At 48.0% G+C, this 22,060-nt stretch overlaps 1 protein-coding gene across 1 annotated transcript in view; it reads left to right on the plus strand.

Moving 5' to 3' along the window:
- The window catches only part of HUWE1 (HECT, UBA and WWE domain containing E3 ubiquitin protein ligase 1), a 96,057-nt gene that overhangs the window by 21,330 nt on the left and 52,667 nt on the right, over positions 1 to 22,060 (plus strand). The window contains exons 11-25 of the mRNA XM_078614470.1: positions 1,015 to 1,115; positions 2,559 to 2,709; positions 4,326 to 4,453; positions 5,716 to 5,856; positions 6,550 to 6,655; positions 7,369 to 7,467; positions 8,459 to 8,560; positions 9,371 to 9,451; positions 10,455 to 10,561; positions 10,795 to 10,972; positions 11,180 to 11,271; positions 12,215 to 12,441; positions 17,938 to 17,995; positions 20,027 to 20,203; positions 21,315 to 21,560. Of these exons, the coding sequence (XP_078470596.1) occupies positions 1,015 to 1,115; positions 2,559 to 2,709; positions 4,326 to 4,453; positions 5,716 to 5,856; positions 6,550 to 6,655; positions 7,369 to 7,467; positions 8,459 to 8,560; positions 9,371 to 9,451; positions 10,455 to 10,561; positions 10,795 to 10,972; positions 11,180 to 11,271; positions 12,215 to 12,441; positions 17,938 to 17,995; positions 20,027 to 20,203; positions 21,315 to 21,560 (1,994 nt within the window). The remainder of the gene's footprint in view (positions 1 to 1,014; positions 1,116 to 2,558; positions 2,710 to 4,325; positions 4,454 to 5,715; positions 5,857 to 6,549; positions 6,656 to 7,368; positions 7,468 to 8,458; positions 8,561 to 9,370; positions 9,452 to 10,454; positions 10,562 to 10,794; positions 10,973 to 11,179; positions 11,272 to 12,214; positions 12,442 to 17,937; positions 17,996 to 20,026; positions 20,204 to 21,314; positions 21,561 to 22,060) is intronic.

Here is a 22,060-nt window from a genome sequence, read left to right on the forward strand (position 1 = left end):
ATTCTCTGGTTTTGTGAGGTGCACGGTTTCCCCCTTTGTGTTAAGCAACAGGTGTCTGTGCTTCGAATATTCCGGTTTTTCTTTCGCTTCATTGACACCGAGCACAAGTTAGAGGTGCGTGTTACTTCCCGGAGCATCTTGTTTTCAGGAGAATACAGTAATCCAACGGTAGTCGTGCTGCGGTGGTTAATTGATTGGTAACCGCTGAGAGACGCAAAAGTGGCCAAAGGTTCCTCACGATAACGAGAATAAATGTGCGTTGATGTAAGCCATTTCCATCGTGCAGACTTCGCTTTAAAGACCCCTTGGCAATGTAATTGACAGGTGTGAGTCCAGTCGGTGCCACCCATCTCAAAGCCAAAACATAAAATGTGAAACGTTATCTGCTGCTGAATTGTACCTGTAACCGATCTGTCGCAGCCCATTAATTTTGTCAATTCTCAACAGGACGTGACATGTCGTCCCCCCCCCCCTCCAACCCCAACATCTGTCTCTTTAATACGAAACATAATTTCTGCAGATTCACAATGCATCATAAGCCATTTCTGCAGTGTCTGTTTACATTGGCCGTGCATTCAATTTCACTGCGCTAAAGTTACTTTGTTTCTCCTGTTAAGTTGGGGGGGAAAATATTTGTTAGCGATTCCGTTCAATGAGTTTATACATTCACTGTTTTGTTTAAATAATAAGTGCCGTTTATTCAATCGTGGATAAATATTACGAATATATCCTTCCAACATTTTTATCCTGCTCACGAACAGGATAAACATTTACGAATTAAGTTTTAAGCACAATTAAACCGCACGTGAATGATTCCACCAAATTACATGAAGGATTTGGAGAAAAATGTACACGACATTTTAATCGCAACAAACGACGTCGTTGGGAAAATTATTTTTTTGGACAACTTTAAGTTACTTTACCTGCATGCGTAACATTAAGGAAGACTATTGGCTGAGAGTTATGTCTTTGACCTCATCGCGGAGACCTGCTCACTGTCTGTCTCTCGTGCAGTCTACTCAAACGCTCTGCAGGAGTCCACCAACAGCATCCTGTACAACGGACTCATCGAAGAGTTGGTCGACCTGCTGCAGATCCCGGACAAGCACCTCATGGTGAGCTTGTGGCACCGCACGGTCAGCCTTGGGGGAGGGGGGAACCTCCCCTGTGTTATGTCTTTGAAGCCCATCTCTTAACCACAGTCGAGCGTTTAATGGAAGCGATTCCGATTGAAACCTTCCCCGTGCCGTGTAGCCCACACAGGCTGTTGGTGCGAGTGCTGTTAGCGAGTACCTATTTAGGCCGGCACGACACGGTGGTGGTGTGGCCAGAATAAACTTTCAAATCGACTTTTAGTAGGCTTGGCCAAGTACTTTTTTAAGGCCGAGTCGACCTAGGGGAGGCCCAGGAGAGGTTCAGTTACTCGCCACTTATTTTATTCGTGAGCGGGAATCGAACTCGGGTTGCCGGGTTCTGAGCTCGGTGCACGAACAACCGCTGCGCTCCTGCGACTGTTGGTGCAAATAAAAAACACGAAGCAGGCGAGATCCTTTAATCTGCGCGGGGCGAGGAAACCAAATGAGAATGGCCATTGCTACAGGCCTGAGCTACATTGGCACGGTTTGTCTACTGCATTTTACTGGTAGGAACCACCTGGTTCCACCAGCCCACAGGGGATTATTGTGTCCGTCCGTCATGCATCCAAAAATGGGAGGGGTGAAGCTGGGTGGAGAGGGGAGGGTGGGGGGGGAAAACACCACGCCGCCGTTGACCCTGGCCATTGACCGAGCAACCCAACGTTCCTACCAGCTCCGTCCGCAGGAATGTGTTACCACGAACACAACAGATGTGTTTTCTGGGCTCGTAGCTCATGTTGTTGGGCCAGGTTTGTGGATCCCATTACAATACAAAATGTCAACTTGTTTCCTTGGTCTTTCGAACATATGTTGGTGCTTTTTTTATCAGTGTGTCAGAGGCAGTGTAAGGAAATAGTAATCTACCACATGACTTGGTAGCACCCACATGTCTACAATTTAGGCGTTACTATGGCAGGGCCACAGGCTTTCTTTTAGAAGGGGAATGTACTGCAACCTCTGTTGACATCGCAGAAAGTGGTGCAGTCTCTTTTAATCCGCACTCATTTTACTCGCTTCATCGTGATGTTGATGATATATGATGGGGCTGCCGCATGTGCTTGTCTCTGGGTGTCTGCCCATGTGCGTCTCTGTGAGTGCTTGTTTACTGCACTTGGCCCAACAGTCTCTTATAGTTTGTCTGCGTGTGTGTGTGATTGTCGTCGCCACCACTTAGTCACGAAAGGAGGTTGTTGTATGCTTGTCTCTCGGTATATCTGCACATGTATTTGTATGCATTTGTGAGTGTATCTCAAAGTGCACTTGCCCTGGCACAAGCGCTATGGTAATGTCGCCTTCGCTTGCTGGTGAATGGTGGTTGTGGACATGTGTGTGCGCATGTATCGGCTTGTGTGCATGTTTGTGCATGTGTGCGTGCGTATTTGTGCGGTGCTCAATCCGTGTTTGCTGCGCCCACACACGCAGGACATAAAGGCAGCGTCGCTGCGCACACTCACGTCCATCGTGCACCTGGAGCGCACGCCCAAGCTGAGCAGCATCATCGACTGCACGGGCGCCGCCTCCTACCACGGCTTCTTGCCCGTGCTCGTGCGCAACTGCATCCAGGCCATGATCGGTGAGCATCCTGAACACTATCGTGTTTTTGTGTTATTTTTATAACGTTCCTATCCGCCCCTACTGGACATCTGTGAAAAGGAGCTTCATAGCGCATTGTGTGCCTCCAGTATAAATTAATATTACTGGTAGGAACCTCCTGGTTACATCAGCCCACAGGGGATTATTGTGTCCGTCCGTCGTGCAGGGAGGGGCTGGGTGGGGAGGGAGGGGCTGGGTGGGTGGGGAGGGAGGGGCTGGGTGGGTGGGGAGGGAGGGGCTGGGTGGGTGGGGAGGGAGGGGCTGGGTGGGGAGGGAGGGGCTGGGTGGGGAGGGAGGGGCTGGGTGGGGAGGGAGGGGCTGGGTGGGGAGGTAGAGGCTGGGTGGGGGGTGGGGCTGGGTGGGGAGGGGCTGATCACCCCGTGGTGCCCTAATAAAACTCAACGTTTAACCTACTCATGCCGGCTTGTGCCCGCCCTCACAGTCGGCAATATTTGCGGAATACACCACGCCACCGTTGACCCTGGCCATTGACCGAGCAACCCAACGTTCCTACCAGCTCCCTCCGCACGAAGGGAGCTGGTAGGCATTAAAGTAAAGTGTGGTGCGGTTGGGTGGTGCAGAAGTGACCTTTGTGCCACACAGCAAAAACTGCCTGGGTTCAACTCCAGACTCGGGAACCTTTGTGGAGTTTGTGAGATCTCTCCTCTGCTGCATGGTTTTCCTCCCGGGTTCTCCTGGTTTCCCTCCATAACAAACAAAAAACTTAAGTCCGTCAAAAACTAACCACTGCTTACTCGCATAGTAAATCATTGCCCCCCCATACATCGCCGACCCTGTGCCGCATGGGGACAGCTGCCAAGAGGGGCCCTGCCACTCTTGAGACATGTAATTACGTGATCTGTGGGGCGCAATGTAAATGCAAGCTCTTTTATTTGTACAACAATGAAGGGAATGCAAAATGGAGTAAAAATAGCTGAATGAGAATCTGACCGAAAACAACCAAATAATAATTGGGACTAAAAGAACCACTTTACAGAAGAACTCACAGATGTTAAACCCACGTTGACCTTTTTGCAAGAGTGATCTGAATATTCACAGCCCATTGTCAATCCACTGGTGGATGAATGTCTTGAATGACCTGTCCAGACGTGATGTGTATTCGCTCGTAAAAGATCACGTAATGATCCCGTTCTGCTACTTCATGTTCCGTGTGTTTATATAAGCTCGTGCAATAGCCCGTATAACGTACAAAGCAAAAGCATCCTGTCAGGAACCTCTTGGTCCAAGGGCTTCTTCCTCCGGTTAAGGAGCCTCCATTGTGTTTTGAAATTTGACTGCGCAAACAAATGTGAAAATATGAACGTTTAAGTTATGTTCCATCAGAGAAGTGCAGCATGTAGGTAGTTGACTGTCAATGTCTTTTTAGGGAAAGTCCCCTTCCAAGTTCTCCGGTTTGCACCCACACACAATTGAGGCAACGTTCCACTCAGCACCCAGTCGTGGATTGACGTGAAGGATTGTACATGAACAGCTGTTACAGGTTAGCTGCAGGGGCCGGTGGCCTTCGTCCCTCTGTCGGGGTCATGTGTCGCACCACCTAACATTTGTCCGCTGTTTCCCGTCGCCTTTTTACAGACCCAACCATGGAGCCTTATCCCCACCAGTTTGCCACCGCGCTCTTCTCCTTCCTGTACCACCTGGCGAGCTACGACGCCGGCGGAGAGGCGCTGGTCTCCTGCGGCATGATGGAGGCCCTGCTCAAGGTTAGCGCGCCCCCCCCCCCTGCCTTGTGAAAAATGGTTGAATGGTCCCGTGGGTCGGGCAGGGTTTGGTTTGGTTGTTGGCCCCGTTTGTATAATTTGAGTCTCGTAAGATTTGTGAATCTTGGGCTGTCGCCTGCACAATGTCTGCGAGATGTCGGTGTGGCGGCAGGCGGCATCAGCAGCGTAGGCTTTGACTATAGGCTTGTAGAGATGTTCCCCCCCTCGCCTCCACCAGAGATTCGATGAACTGTGACGTTGTGGAAGTTGTGATTTCAAGAATCAACTTGGTGTAATAACATTCATTATGGTGGCACCTTTAGTATCAGCAGACACTATGCCTATATGTAATAAGAACATATAATTGACATGAATTGTAATGTATTCTCACACAAGATATCCTAGCATTGCGAGCGTAAGACTGTATAATACCTGATGAATGTACATCGCTGCATGCCTAACGATGACCCCCTCCCTTGGGCCAAGATTCACGAAACGTTCTCCTGCGACGTACGGGAATATACTGTCCCTGCCGGCAAGAGGTCACGCTCATTACACAAAGTGCTTGCCACAAATCAACCAAAATACTTGACTGATCTTGCCAAGGAGCATAAACAATCAAGCCAACTCCGGTCATCCTTGCAGCAGCGGCTTTTTTTGGTAGCCTTTGAACAAAAACTGTCACCGCATCGCGTGCTTTCAGGTGTGCTTCTGCGGCCGTCTGGAATGCTCTTCCTTCCAATATTAGGAATCCACTGGAGCTATGAAGATTGAAAACTAATTTGTGGAGAAGTGCTATTTTTGTTTAGTTTATTGTCCTTCCCCCCCAAAACTCTGATTAGCAGCGTTGGCTATGTTCAGTGCGAAAGAAGTTCAACGTACATTCTAGATTTGAAGCTTTCGTGACTGCAAGGATTCATACTCCTTGGTTTTTTCGGTAAAGTCACGTAGGTTGAAAGAAAACAAATACATTAAATCACGACGTTTCGGAGGCAACACAAGCTTGAGTATTCAACGTACATATTTGCATACCACCAGCAGAGTAATATTTTAATCCCAATTTCTCCACTACACCCGCCCACCCCATTCTAATCCAGTTGGATGGAGAGAAATTAGTAAATTCCAAAGCAACTTTAGGCAGGGAAAAGTCTTGATTCCACCAGATCAAAAGACTGACATACATACAAACATACAAGAGAGGAGGAGGTTGGGTAGGGGGTTCCCGTGCATCACGTCTTGATGCATTTCTGTCGTTCGCTTTCCAGGTCATCAAGTTCCTGGGCGACGAGCAAGACCAGATCACGTTCGTGACGCGGGCCGTGAGAGTCGTGGACCTCATTACAAACCTGGACATGGCGGCCTTCCAGTCACACGGCGGCCTCTCGTCCTTCATCAACCGCCTCGAGGTGCCGAGAGCCTCAACCCTGTACCTCCGCCCCCCCCTCCTTGTTGACCCCCTCGGCCTGCCTGCGTTAACTCATTAGTAAAACGAGCGGGGAAAGTGTTTGTCGGCAAAATGCTTTGATTCGTTTTGTTTATGGTGGCTGTGAGTTAACCAAAAATCGTAGAGTGTGACGGTGTCTTTGACCGCTGCCTACCAAAGACCGTCAACGCCACTGGCTATGACGAGACGGCGTTATAACGCGTCTGAATGAAGACGCAGACCGAGATAACTCGGTGTGTTATTAGAGCCGGCAGCGTGCTGAGAGAGACCAACAATAGCATTGGCCATATATGTTTTTTTTTTTATCTTGGCTTCATGCAGGTAAAAACCACAATCCAGAGGAAACCCACCACACACATGAGTGGGTAATGCTCAAAGTTTCACGCGGATGGATCCAACAAACCATTGCTGCACTTCCGCCATCTGGCCAAACACCCGCCCGTGTCTCCGGCAACTAATTGCGGCGACGGTGTGCATGTGTGTGCTTGTGCATATCTGTGTTTGTGCGCGTGTGCGTGTGTGTGCACGTGTTTGTGCGTGTGTGTGCGTGCACGTGTTTGTGTGTGGGTGTGTGCGTGTGGGTGTGTGCGTGCACGTGTTTGTTTGTGTGTGTGCACGTGTTTGTGTGTGCGTGCGTGTGTCATCGTGGCCGCAGCACGAGGTGGAGATTTGCCGCCGGGAGTGTCCGTTTGTGGTGCGGCCGAGGATCCGCACGGTGAGCTCCAACCAGGACGGCGACGACATGGAGACGGAGAGCGAAGGTGCGGCCTTCACCCGCCCCCAATGCCTTTGACCACCGTCGCATTATTCCAATGTTTGCATTGCCCCGTCGCATTGAGATGAGGGCAGGGCTTCATTTGTCGCCAAATTATATTACCCAGTCGCTGGTGGCCACGTGCGACGAGTAGCCACAGGTAGACAAAGGTATACTGGATGTGGTGTGCCAGCTGCTGTACCGTGGTTGTGTAAAGACGTAATTTTCTTGGTGTTTGGCATAGAATACTCACAATAACAATGTGCCCATAATAGAGGTTTTTGGGGTGTGGATTTGTATATTGTCTCAATGCAAATGCGTCTCAAATCGCTGTACACAAACTGGGCATTTTATAGAGGCAGTTCGCCGTAAGGAATAATCTAAGATCTTGATTTGGGCAGGTGGTGGATGAGAGTTCCAGACTTTTTTGAGGCAACAGAGGAAATTAAGCAACTTCCTGCTGAGCAAGGATGAACTGGGGGCTTCGACAGAAATCTTGTTGCAGGAGAGTGCGTAGATGGGTGTAAATTGAGGGGAGAGGTTGAAGTATGTGTGGAGGGGGGAGAGTAGTGTGGTATGAAAGGGGGAGGAGAGCTAGTTTGGGGTGAGTCCATTGAGGATCTAGTGTATACGTAGCTAACACGTTGCTTGTGAGGTTTACGTGGTGATGAAGATTGAATCGATCGTTGAGAATTTTTCTATTTTGTCGCTTTCCGCCAGGTGTGGACGTTGCAATGGAAGGAAGTCCAGGACCGTCGACATCGGCGGAAGGAAAGGCGGAAGGCGACGTACGGATGTTCCTTCCTAACCCTAAACCAGGTGGGGGCTAACAGCTGTGTGTCTGCCTTGTGAGCCTGACTAATGGACCACCACGTCTCCCGCATGCTTCAATCTCTCATCCGGCCCCCAATCCGATCGTTGTTCAATTTTCAGATTCCGCTCGCCCGTCCGCAAGGTCCTGCATGGACTTGCCCCTGCCTACCTCTCCCCTGTCCTCTTACTCTCTTGGCACTCTCCTACCATTCATGCTTGGCAAGCTAGCAATCTTTCTCCTTGTTAAGGCCGTTACGAAGGTCACATCACACATTTGCCCAGAAAGAAGTAATGTGGAGGTGTCATGGCAACAGCGCGGCATTGCTTTTGATGATGGCCTCTTGACCTCACAGCTTCCCGTTAGTTTAGCTCAACATTGATTTATGTATGTGCACTGTTTTCAATGTCTTCTGGAACAAGGTTTTATTCGCTCTCGTTGGTATTTGATTGTTTTTGGTCTTATTTCTATTTGCTTCAGTGCTGTACGTTGTTTTTACGTGGTTGCTTTTGTCATTTTGGTGACCCGGGTTACTCTTGCCAATATCTCATCGTGGTCTCTTGAACGTTCACCTGGTTCAACAAAATCTGCTAGAAACTTGCTGTGTCCAATACTTTGTCAGAAGCAGCAGCATGCACATTGGGCAGCAGGGTGGCGCAGTGCTAACAAATGTGCCTTACAGGTGTAAAGGGACTGGGTTCGATTCCCTTTGTGTGGAGTTTGCATGCTATCCTCCACCCTATTGTGCAAGGGTTTCCTCCAGGTTTTCCAGTTTCCTCCTATAAGCAAAACAGATACAATATATACTCTATGGCCAAACGTACAAACGCTAAAAATTACTCTGTTTGGGCCCTACTGCTATGAAACACTTGGCAGGACCCTCCTGAAAAGGTCTAGAGACTCGGTGAAGCTTTCCTGGGTAAATAAAAAGCGTAATAGTAGAATATCTCTTGAGATATTGGCGGTCTCGCGTGATGCGTGCGTGCGTGTTTGGCACAGGAGCCCAGTGCATCCCTCAGAGAGCCGCCCTCCTCAAGTCCATGCTGAACTTCCTGAAGAAAGCGATACCAGACCCTGCCTTCTCCGACAGCATACGCCACGGTGAGCGTCACCGGTCTAACCCCCCCCCCCCGCCTGGAGTGGGGTGGTAGACCAGGGCGAGTGCCCCACAATTACATAGCTTTGCCTTCCTTTCGGGTGGAATTCTTGGAATCGGTCTCCTTAAAAACGTGGTGTGAATAATGTGGACGGGTGGTCGAAGAGCTGTCACCGCTCAGGGCCGGGGTTACAATATAGGTGTCAACTGAACTGTCATTAATCGGAAGAATAACTAAACTAAAATAACCTCATCGGTACCGAGGCTCCCACAAGGCCATGTCGGAAGGGTGTATGGCACAGTTTCACTCCAGCTATCATCGAGTGCGGTCGTGTCGCTATAGTTTACTGCGGTGAGTACAGTCTTTAAAAACAACGACGCGACACCTCTAAAGAAAATGTACGTTGAATCGCTTGCGCGTTCTGAGATTCAGCTGTGAAGGTGTGAAATCCACAGAAAGAAAATTTTCTAATTTCTAATTTTCTTTCTGTGGATTTCACACCTGATGATGATTGTTGCAGTCGAAACGTCGTGATAATTTTTTATTGTTTAATATTTTTTTTATTTTATTATCTCTTCTACGTGACTTTACCGAAAGAACCAAGAATATGAATCCCTGCAGTGACGAAAGCTTTAAATAAAAATTTAAATATTACTCTCTTTAGCAGAGCGAGTGAGTAAGTGATGCCCCCCAGCTCTGTGTGGGCAAGAGGTTGCTTGAAGGAATCTCAGAAGTAGTTTTTGGTGTATCTGCTTCCGTGGGGAATTCTCCACGAAGGGTTGTCAAGATGTGTCGGCTGTTTTCTTGATTCCAGTGATGGACCAGTCGCTGCCCACCTCGCTCAAGCACGTGATCAGCAATGCTGAGTACTACGGGCCTTCCCTCTTCCTGCTTGGTAACTTCTTCACTACTTTTAATCACAATTTCGTGTTGCTTTTAATTGGCAGGACTTTATTCGCAGCGACATGAACTCAACGGTGTTATCAGTTCAGTAGGATTTGTTTATTGATTTTACACTTTTACATCTTGTGATGTTTTCATCTTTGTTTATACTGGAGGAATCCGATTGGCTATAAAGCTCTTTTTCACAAATGTCCAGTAGGGGCGGGTCAGAAAGTTGCAACAACAAACAATACAAAAACACGATAGAAATGCAAAGTATAGGAACGCTAAGCAAATCACTTGAAAAACTAAACCATGTTTTATTTGATCAGGTAAAGCCCGCTGAGCTTATTTGCTTTTTCAGAAGCGACCTGGCCACATGATTGCTCAACGAAGTACTTAATGCCAAAAACCCCCGAACCTTTAGAGAGCACTGAGCTGACTATGTGGAGACACCTATATGTGAATGCATATTTCAACCGTCCGTGGTTAAACTGGGTTCTCAAGTGCAGCGAGTTCATGGTCTCAGCTTGATCACTGATTGTTCTAAAGAACCATCGTTTCGTTCAGTTTTTGAAATTGGCATATTCCAGGTCTGACTTGAAAATTGTTTGGCATGCGACTAACGATCTTTGCATAGCATACAAGGATATGCACTACCTAGCATGAATAAGAAGCTATTAAATTGACTCGGAAGGGGATTTTTTTGGTTGTTGTCTCCTGCGTACCGAAGGTAGTTGGCATATCATCACTCCTGGATGAAACTCCTCCCCTATCAGCCACCACCTCTCAGTCTCACGATGCAGCAATCCTTCCACGTCGGCGTGTTTCCCCCTCCTTCGCTGCAGCTTTGTCGTTAGTCTCGACCACCGGCTGTTGTAACTGCAAAATCCTGAAGACCCTTTGACTGTTGTTGTGTTGGTGGTGGTGTGCTGGAACCCGGACATGTGTAACGCTGGAGCGGACGCATTCCCATTTTTAACCTGGGTCTTGGCCACCGGCCGTGTGTTCCGCAGCGACCGAGGTGGTGACGGTGTTCGTGTTCCAAGAGCCGTCGCTTCTCTCCTCGCTGCAGGATAACGGCCTCACGGACGTGATGCTGCATGCCCTGCTCATCAAAGACGTGAGTCTACACACACTCGGCGTCAGGCACGTTCATGGAAGATGCACCCTAAAAAATGTTTTACTTTTATACTTGTTAGACATGGAACGGGTCAGACATACACCAATCTGCACCTTCGGCAATTTCATGAATTCGTGATTTGGGATCATGTGTGTCCGTGTGCGTCCGTGTGTGTTCTTGTGTGCATGCGTACGTGCGTGTACATCTACGTGCGTGCGCACACGCGAAAGCAGGTCCCGGCGACGCGCGAGGTACTCGGCTCGTTGCCCAACGTGTTCAGCGCCCTGTGCCTCAACGCGCGGGGCCTGCAGTCCTTCGTGCGCTGCCAGCCCTTCGAGCGCCTCTTCAAGGTGCTGCTGTCGCCCGACTACTTGCCCGCGATGCGGCGCCGCCGCAGCTCCGACCCTCTCGGTGAGATGGCACGTGTGACGGCGGCGGTGCCGACCACGGTGGTTTAATCGGCGCGTGTCTAGCCACGTCTGGGCAAAGACCTGCCCGAATTGTTTCCATCCCTTGCCACTGTCTTACCATTGTTTTTCCACCGGTGTCCTCCTGCGTTACTCGGCTTCAACTTTTGCATCGATTCCACCAACAACTGAACGCCGCGTGCTGTTGCAGGAGACACGGCGTCAAACCTGGGCAGTGCTGTGGATGAGCTTATGAGACATCAGCCGTCCCTGAAGACCGACGCCACAGCCGCCATCATCAAGGTGTGTGGCTTTTAACAAATAAGGTTTTTTGAGTGGTATCAAAGCCAACCCTAGGACCCACCCCCTCCTTGCCCCCACCGCCCTTCACCAGCCTCCGCTCCACTGATCAGAACGCCGAAGTATTGTCAAGCAACCCATTTGATGGACATCTTGCGAGTAAATTACATTATGACAAAAAACAGAATTGGTCACTGAATCCAAGCTGGCGACTTGTGTGTGCCGCTCACATCCACGTGGCTTACGTTTGTCCCGTAAGGCTCCCAGAGGTAAAAAAACCGATCAACTGTTGTACATTATTGCTGCCTTTATTGTTCTGTTTACTCGGTGCCTCGATCTTGGGGGTGTTGACGGCGAGTTGTAAACACCAGACATCGCGTTGGCTTTAGCACCTATTAAAGTTTAACGTCTCCGATGGCTTGTCTCGCCGGGCGAGACACTCCTCTTCCTGCCAGCCAGCGAGCTGCCCCTTGCTCGGGTCACCCGTCTGAGTTTGGCTGGACATCTGTGGAAAAGAGCTTTTTAGCTCATTGCATTCCTCCAGTATAAATAAATATTCTCATTCTAATTTCCGACCGAAGCAAACATCAGTGGCGAGTGAAATCTAAATTGGCACTGGGCGACAACCCACCTTCACCAACTGCCACTGATCAACTTGGGGAAGTATGGTCAAACAGTGCACACAACCGACACAGTGTGGGGAGATCTTCATTCAGCATTGGATTAGCAAAAGACAAATTTAATTAATTAAACGTCAGGCTCTGGTTCTGACCATCACTAACTTACCAAAAAATGTAATTGTAAATTCTGCTGCCTCCAGTTTACAAATCTATCCGTGCAGCTTCTGTCCATCTGTCCGTCCACCTGTCCATCCACCCGACCTGACGTGTGACGCGTGTCCCCCGACCCGCTCTCTCCTGCGCTCGCGCGCGCCGGCCACACGCAGCTGCTGGAGGAGATCTGCACGCTGGGGCGCAACCCGCACTTCGTCTGCCAGAAGCCGTCGATCCAGAAGGTGGACGGGGCGACGGCGGCGCCGCCCGCGCGGCCCAGCCACGCGGCCGAGGAGGCGTCGAGCGAAGACGAGGAGGAAGAGGAGCTCTCGGCCATGCAGAGCTTCAACGAGAACGCGCCTGGCACCGGCCAGCCTGCGGAGCCTGAGGCCAGCCCGCAGTGAGTGTGTGTGGCGGAAGCTCGCGGCTCGTGATGGCGATGACGAGCGGGTGGCGGCGCGTTGCCTTGGTGTGCGGTGGGGGTGGTGTCCCAATAGGCTTCAGTCTTGGTGTTGTTGTATGGCGGCTGATATGGATGCAGAGCAGCAACTTCAATTTCACATTCCGGTGGTTGAGAGGAGCCAACGGAGTGTATTGTCGTGATGTCTCCCTTCGTATTTGTGGATCGGGCATTGCGTCCGTTATATGTCGTACGGTTTGTTCTGGATGACCGCAGTTGCACACTAGAGGTTCAGTGATGGGGGGGTGCAGGAATGCTTGCATTGGGTTATGGGTGAAATTGTGGTAAGTGTTGTAGGGTCAGATTTAGTGATGAGAGAGAAGGAACTACTTGCATTGGGTTGGCGTTCATGATCTTCCCTCCACTCACCCTGGCCCACCCCTTCGTGACCCCTCTGTGCCCTCTGTCGCTGTCACTCATTCCTCAATCCTTGTAGCACGCTCCTGTCAACTCCATCATTCCATTCTGTCATCGATTTGTAAGCTGTCAGGTTGTCTTGAGTGAAGATGCTCTCTATTTTATATAGATTACAATTAGATTATGGTGTGAGAATAGGGTGAGTGAAAATGGGGTTGAGTGAATTAGGTTGCTGTTATGATGTGAATTTTGGTTAGTGGTGGGGGGTGGAGGGTTCGTTTCCCGCTCACGGCCAACATCGGTGACGATTATCTGAACCGGTCCTGGGAATTCCCTAGGTCGACTCAGCCTCAAATGAGTACCTGGTGCGGTGTGTAAACATCGCAACTGGGGAGACAAAGGCGGTCGGGCGTGGTGCTGGCCACCCACCCCCTCGTGTACCGTTCCGGCCTTCATAGCTGCTCGCTAACAGCACTTGCTCCTACAGTCTGTTAAGGCTATACGGGGGATCTTTGTTTTTTGTATGGTAAGTGCCTGAATTGGGGCGATGTCAGAATCTTTATTTAGACTGCATGAAGAATCCGATGAGCTGTGAAGCTCTTTTTCACAGATGCCCAGTAAGGGGCGGGTCGGCAAATTACAACAGCAAACAGTACAAAAAAACAATAGTGCAAAATAGAGAAAATAGTAAGCAAGTCGCTAAATATATAGAAATATTAAATCTATAAATTATAGACATCTTATTTATCAAGCTTGGGCATTTCGGCATGAACAACACCAAAATAGTCCCAGACCACACCAGGATAACACGGTAATCCCTCAATAAAATGGCACATTACCATTGTTGCGATGGCGTGAGGGTAGTTGGGTCGTGTGTTTGGCAAAATGCCGCAAAACTGAGGGGCACACCTACACTAATTAATAATTGTGTTTATCATTAACATTGTGTGTTTATATTATATATATATATAGAAAAGGGAAATTTGTCAATATGTGTGTCTGTTCGAAATGTTTAGCATACTTCCGAACATGCAACAAAACTTGAAATCTGGCATGTGGGTAGCTTCCAGACTGTAGACAAGAGAGAGATCGAATGAGGCACTGTATACACCCAATAATCGAGAGGTAACGGGGGATGCTCCAGCATGGAACGTTTGAGAATTCTGCTTGTCGCATCCGGGCGTCTCGGCAGGGGGGAGCGGGGGTCCGACCACCGAGGCTGCACCGCTGTTGGTGACCCTTTCTTCAAAGTTGGGTTTCAGCCGTCTTCCTAAACCAGATTTTGAATTAGTGATCCCAGCCGAGTCGCCAACGACAAACAGATTAAACGCGTCGTGTTAAATGTAGGCGGTTAGTTTAACACGTAGGCTTTCGCGACCAATATTATTCATAATCAACGTTTTTGGTGTTTAGATCGCGTTATTTATAAATGTGTCGTAACCCTCCACCACCCGACACGGCCAATCAGTAAAAAAAGTGTCACGTTGACAAAAGACAAATAGTTCACTGCTTTAGCCCACCAGTGTGTTGAAGCGTGAAACCACAACACTTACAATTTTTGAGTACGACGTTTCGCTGGTAATTGCATCCAGCATCATCGGGCAATTCGCGGTTAATTCACCCACTTCCAGCTCTTGAGCGTTTTACAACATTCCGGTTGGATTGACGTGCAACGGAGACACTTTGTGAAGGCTTGCCACGTCGTACAAATACAAGGCCGATTTAAAGTGACTTCGTAGGTAGTGTTCTCCTGTCATCTTGCAAGACTTGTTTTTCTTATGCAAGGTGATGGGCAGTGCTCACTTGATAGTTTTTAATCGGAATCTATTTATCCTGTAAGAATCCAATGAGATATTGACATCTTTTTTTCACGGATGTCCAGTGGGCAGCGGGTCACCGAGTAACATCAACAGACAATACAAAAGACGATATGAGTGCAACATAGGGAAAAGGTCAGCCAATCACAAAAAAATTATATAAACTACAAATTGCTCAAGTACATAAATTGCTGCCGTTTTGTCAACACAAAATGCAAGCTTTGGGGCAAGGCAAAAAAATAATCAACAATCCCAGACCCACACCAAGACAACACGCGGTCCCTCAATTACATTGCCCATTAAAGTTAAATGGAAATGTTTGTCTTGACAGGATGCCGATGGAAAGGTAAGAATATAATTGAGGAGACTAAATGTTTGTAAAAATCCTTGAAAGCCGCTTTAAAACTTTGCCTCAGCAGGTTTTGCGACTGCTCCCTTGGATCTCCGTTCACGTTGACGTGCATTGAAAACGCCTCAGCGGGGTTCCCTTGGCTAACGTCAATTTCGTATAAACGATATCGGTTCGCTTCCACCGAACGCTCGAATCGTTACAGCAGCCGTTGGCATCCTGTGTAGATGTCATCGCCATCGTCGTGATCGTCTTGTCTCGCGTGAATTCAGCAACGATTATATCAATGTGAAACCTCGCAACACAAGTGAAAAGCACGCTCGCCATGTTATATATTTTTAGCCGTGCTTGTTGTCCCAGTGGGAAACCGCAATCCTTTTTATTTTGAATGTGCTCCAAAACCAATGTGCAGTTATCAACGCGTGTCACTGTGTGGTTTTGACTTAGTGTAGTGGCATAGGGATGGACTGTAGAGAAATAAGCGTCAGGTGCTGTGTAGAATAAGTTGCCTATCAAAGAAAGTGTTGTTTGAGCTTCAGAACACTTTTTTTCAGGAGGGTTCTGCACTGGAATGTTGGCCAAATAAGTTCTGAGTTAGCGTATCGGGAGGAAATGGCAGTATTTGAAAAAACCGCACCGTGCATGTGATGGAATACCATTCATAAGGACCACACAGGTTCAAAACACCTACTTGCTGTGCTGCTGCCATCTCGTGGGCTGGAGTTTAACGAACCTGTGTGGTCCACGAACTCTGGCCCACGAGGCGTGTGCGCTACCGCACCTGGCTAGCTGTAGGGTGTGGTTCTGTGTTGATAGTTAAGCCCCCACCATCACGAACATCATCGTAGTCATCGTCATGTTTATTTATAGTAAGCAATTCACATCCTACAACTCGGTGCCTGTCCTCCGTGCACACGTTTACAATGGTTCACAGTACGAACCATGTGCAGAATTTGTACAAGAGAAGCGGTGCATGAAATATAAAACCACTGTAGGCAAACGCTGTGATATTAATGTATTGAAATAAGTGCGAAATTGTATGCGCAATATATACCGAACCTAGGGTGTAATGAAACATAGATTGGTCTGTTAATGTTGATTTTTTTTAAGCTCGTGATACCAGTGTCAAATCGCACATGTTAGAATGTTTTAGTTTCAGCCATATCTAACATCAGTGGTGTGAGAAAAACTGTTCTTGGGTCCTTCATTCACCAGCCTACACTAGCCAGTGTTGTGAAGTATGGTCAAACAACCGCCATGATAGGCAACATTGTGGGTGGGCCCTGTATCCTGCAGTGGATTGACAAGACTGCTGTACATATTGTGCTGGCCTCGCCAATTCCAGCCACTAAAAGTTGCCACATGAATCACATGGTTTAAAAATATATAAATATTGAATGAAAATGCCATGCTGTTGTGGGGGGGGGTGTCACATATCTGGTGAATGTAAGACAGACTCAAAAACGAGTTCAACCCGAAAGGGTTGTTTAGTTGAACTTGGGTCACCCATCTCAGACTGGACATCTGTGAAAAAAAGCTTTATAGCTCATCGGATTCCTCCAGTATAAATAAAGATTCCGATTTTGTTCCGATGGAACCGAAATTCATTGGGGTTTTCTTATCCACCTTCAAGTACTTGGTATTATTCTTTACAGTTGGTGATCCTGAATCCAGGAGTGGAAATTGCACACTCCCGCAATGGGTGAGCCAGTATTCTGCACAAAGAAAAGAATGGGCCAGAGTTGTTCTCTCGAAGTGGGTGCTTATTTTATCAACCCCCCTACAGACGGATGATTGGCCGGATCCAAACAAGTGGCACAGTAGCGGGACAGTGACGCAACCCACGGGATCGATTTAAATGCCCCAGCACCACAGTCCACGCTCGGTGGCGGAATTGTGTTCATTCTCTCGGCTTGAAGTCAGCGCTTGCGTGTGCTGTTGTTCACTGGGAAAGAGCCGGTTGGCCACTACGTTTGTGGACATTTCCACACGGCCCGGCAAAACCCACAGATTGTGAATTGCCGGGGCACCAAGTAGCTTCCAAAGAATCCCTGGGCACTCTCAACAACAGCAGCAGCATCATCATTATTGTTATCATCATGAAGAAATCCTCAGCATGGTAATCAAAATAATTCTACTGATCGGCAGCACCAAAAGAGTCGGCATTATTTAGGTTTACCTCCAGAATAAACATTTGCAACAGAATAATTGTCAATGTCAGAATATCCTAAATCTATGATAATAATCATCTTCATCAAAAGGATCCGCACCATAAAATGTACCAAAGTAGTACCAGTAGTAGGACTAACTTAGTTTAATTTATACTGTAAAGTATTGTGATACCCTCTTTAGTGGGGGTGAGTTTTTACTAAAAAAACATTGAATGAATGGAAAATCTAACCACAATCATCATATTCATCTATTTTAAAGATACGAATGAAAGTACTGTACTGCTAGAAATGTACCACAGTGTAACAATTCGGTTCGTACAAATGCACGTTGAGACGAGCGGGGGAAGGAGGCCAGCTGATGTAAAACAAATTGCATTGTGTTTTTTTTATGCGCGAACGGTGCTCCGTAGGCCCGTCTGTGTGAGCAGTAGCGGCAGCGCGTTTGGAAAGTGACGTACGCGCTTCCCGTTTGACAGCCGGGGCGCGATGCGCTTTGACTTGGTGCCCAGTCGAGAGCTGGCGCCAAGCGCTGTTTTTGCGAGCGCCAGCTTGAGGCTGATCAAAAACACAACTTTCTTTGTTTAGATGCCAACGCCGATGCGAAACTTCCCCGCCGATTGCCGCGCTGTTTTTTATTTTTTGGTTATTTCCACGTGCGGTTTTCCATCGCAGTCAGCGCTCTGCTCACCCCCCCCCCACCCCGCCGGTTGCTTCCAAATAAAAAATGTGTTATTTCTTGCAGGGCCATTGGCGCCGAAGAGCGGCTTCCGATCCCCCTCATGGACTACATCCTCAATGTGGTGAGTTGCGCAAAGCGGCGGATCGGTAAACGGCGAGCAATCCCGAGAAGCGTCTCTTTCGCTCGAAATGAAGCGGGTGGAACAGGTGCTGGCGAAGGTGGCGCGCGGCCACGGTTGCGCGCTTGTAAAAATGAAATGTCGCTTCGGCGCGTAACGATCCGAAGATCCCTTCGACGTCGTCAAAAACCCAACGACAAATTTCTCGTTTGTTAAATCGGCCGCGTCCGCTTCGTTTTTCTCTGCCAAACACGTTATTTATCCTTTTTTTTCTTTAAAACAAGGTCTAGCGTTCATTGTGTCCATTTTGAGGGGGGAAGGCGGGTGGTGGGGAGGGGGGGGGCACAATTTGCCGTCAACGGAAACAAAAACTAGCGCAATGCAGATATGCGCGCGGGAAACAGCTGGCCGCCATCTTGCCGAGGCTGGCACGCCGCCGTTTTGTGTCGGGCACCGTATGCAGATGGGGGTTTTTTCCCCGCGAGGGTAAAAAAAACCCCAGTGCCCACTCATTCAAACGGTGCCAGCTTCCTTCACGGGTGGTGAAAAGAGGCCTCCCCTGCCCCTTTGTGTGCCAGCTTGGGAAATGCTTTAATTGCGTTCAAATGAGGAGGATGGTAATTAATCCGTTGTGGTTTAATTTTTTTGTTTTTACTGGTTGTGTCAAGATGACTGCGGTTACTGCACAATATGAACAAATGAATTGATATTAATTAATATTTTTCTATTAATAGGTTTCATTTTTCGTAAGCAGTGGTTTATTTGGTTGATGACCCACGCTTAAAATATACATTCGGAAACGAAATACTATACAATAATCTACCACAGTCAACATTGTTTGTTACTTACCATTTGGGTGTTTACTATTTTTGGTGGAATTTTATATTTAACAATCTTTATGGTGAATTGAATATGCAGTATCTATTCCGTTCAGCTGTTGTGTATTTTGTTTTGGTTACACTTCAGTACGGGAGCACATCTGGTATCCTGGCATACTGCCGACCCATCCAGTGCTGTATAGAGACCATGCTCTGCAATACTCGAGGCATCTGACACCACCTGACAAAACACCTATGTAACACTAAGCCCCCCCCATTCATTAGTCCAGGGGCCAAGGTACAATTTGGTACCAAGTGACCTTGCAGAACTCTAGCCATATATCGTCATAACCAATACAAGTGAATTGTGTCATAACCTATTAAAAAACGGTAGGTTATCATTTTTGGCCTTTTTTGCGATATAAACCAGCATCGTATTGTGAGATAAATACATTCGCATTTAGAACTATTGCAGCTATCAGTGCATCACCCTGTGTCCGGAGAACATCCTCAGAAGGCAAGGTCACAGAATGACTTGAATACATTTTCATTGGACTGACATTTTTAATCCCCAGCTGCGGGCCTGTGTACTTAGTACAGATATTACTCGCCCACTGATGTTCGCCTTGATTGGGAGTCCAACTCAAGTAGCCACCTGCACCGCTGTGCGCCCTTCCCCCCCCCATTGTTTTTATTATCATTTGTGGGCTATCATCATAACGCATCGGTGTCCACTGCATATTTTGTCATTTGTTTACACTATCCTCAGTCTTGTGATAATATGCTCAAATAGTGCACATGTTTCTGGCACCAATCTCTTATTTCTAGATTTGAAGTTTTCGTGACTGCAAGGGTCCCATACTTTTTTGTTTTTTTCGGTAAAGTCACGTGGGTAAAAAATAAAATGTAAAATAAAATAAATCACGACGTTTTGGAGGCAACACAAGATGGAAGCTTGTGTTGCCTCCGAAACGTCGTGATTTATTTTATTTTTTACCAATGTGACTTTACCGAAAAAACCAGAGTATGGACCAATCTCTTATGTCATCTAACCATACTCTGTGAGGGCTTTTTTCTCTCTTTCTGGTTCCTTCCATTTTTCAAAATATGAGGCCGCTTAATAACAAATGTGGCAATTCCATTCCATTATTTATAAATTTGATTATTTTTCAGGTGAGAAAAAATCTAACCCTTATTCCGGCTTAAATGTATTCAGATGAAGTTCGTGGAGTCGATCTTGAGCAACAACACGACGGACGATCACTGCCAGGAGTTTGTAACCCAGAAGGGCCTGGTGCCTCTTATGGCCATCCTGGGCCTGCCCAACCTCCCCATCGACTTCCCGTCATCCGCTGCCTGTCAAGCAGTCGCCGGTGTCTGCAAGTCCATCCTGGTGAGCGGGCTGACAGCTCTGAGCAATGCTCAGCGGTTGGAGATTGTCATCAAGGGTTTGTGATGTGGTGGCGGTGGGCTTGCTGGACGCCAAACAGTATGTACGTATGTATGTTGAACTTTTTCGCACCGTACTTGGTCAACCGTGGTAATCGGGGGTGCGGGGGAAGGACAACAAACTAAATGCCACTCGCTAAAAAAAATTTTTGCAGGTAAGGCTCACTGAGTTACATAGCTCTTTTAAAGAATAGACTTGATCACAAATGATAGGCCAACAACGTGGGAAATTCATAGCAGCCAAATACTCAATGCATGTTGATTCTAAACTTGGAGAAGCATGAAAACTCAAACCATGCAAACTCGCCTTTATGCCAGGCGAGGTAGTTAACATCTCACCACCGCAGCATCCCATTGTTCGTGAGCGTGGTTGTTGTTTCCCCTGGGAAGTTCCACAGATTAGGAAAATCTGATGAATCTAGATTTTGTACAAATTGAGAATCGAAATGAATGGAAAATATCTCTTTCAAACGTCTCATATCTGTCTTTCAAATGTGATGCATCCAGATGGTTTGTGACACTCTCCAACATGCTTTTGTCTTCGTAAGTATTTAATGAGCAGCATGGAATCTGATAGTTCTCGTGGCAATATGCATTTGAAATCCTATTTTTGCTTTGGTGAATCTCACTTTTGGAGTCGCAAGCCAAAGCGCAATGTGGCCGGTGTGCAAAAGGGTGTGTCCTTAATAGCGACATTCCTGTGTCCTGTTGTTTCATTCGTTATTGGATCATCTTCACGAGAATTATGGACGGTCGGATGGAGCCAATGCATGAACCCTTGGAAAGAGTAGAAACAACATCAACACCACCCTGTAGTTCATGCCACGCGCACTCCACTTCTTTACAGTTGCTTTTAGATGCTACATATATCCAAAGTGCTTGAGAGGTGGTGCAGTGGTTACCCCCTATTCTTCCACTCTCACCAAGACATCTTGTGTATGATTGTGGGAGTACCCACACTCGACCCCCATTTATAACTGTTATTTTATAAATCCAAATTTTATTTTTATTGTCGCCCATGTGTCTTACTGGCGCCCCCCCACGCCCGCCGCCAGACGCTATCGCACGAGCCCAAGGTTCTTCGCGAGGGCCTCCTGCAGCTCAACGGCGTCTTGGACGGCCTGGATGCGCTGCACCGGCCCATCGAGGCGCCGGGCGGTTCCGTGCTTCTGCGCGAGCTGGCGGGCGCCGGCTCTGTGAGCGACGCCACGCTGTCGGCGCAGGCGACGCCACTGCTGCACGCTCTCACCGCCGCGCACGCCTACATCATGGTGTTCGTGCACACCTGCCGTGTTGGACAGGTGAGTGCACCTCTGGTTGGTGGTGGTGATGGTAGCGGTGATAACAGTGAGGTAGTGTAGCGATTAACGCGCTGAGCTATGAACCCGACGACCCAAGTTCAATTCCCTCTCACGGCCATCACCAGTGACGATTATTTGAACCGGTCATGGGCCACCCTTAGGTCGACTTGGCTTCGAGGGTTTGCCTGTTGTTTCATTTACCCTCGTGTGCCGTGCTGGCTTTCATTCATTCTCGCTAACAGCACTTGCCCCAACAGTCTGTTAAAGAAATACGGGAAACTTTTGTCTTTGGTGATAACAGTAAAATCAGTGATTTGTTAATAAGTGAGCAGTGAGGCAGTGCTTTTTGCCGGTTTACAGCGGTGAGCCAGGCATGGAAATTCCACTAACCATGGCAAAACAACTGTTAGCTCCCCCGAAAAGTGGTACCTTTGTTATTGACAGCAGGGATGATGGACCCAATCGATCAACTACAACCAGGATTTGAACTTGAAACCTCG

This window comes from Lampetra planeri, chromosome 44, assembly GCF_965212315.1.
Source record: "Lampetra planeri chromosome 44, kcLamPlan1.2.h2, whole genome shotgun sequence".
Classification (NCBI taxonomy): domain Eukaryota; kingdom Metazoa; phylum Chordata; class Hyperoartia; order Petromyzontiformes; family Petromyzontidae; genus Lampetra; species Lampetra planeri.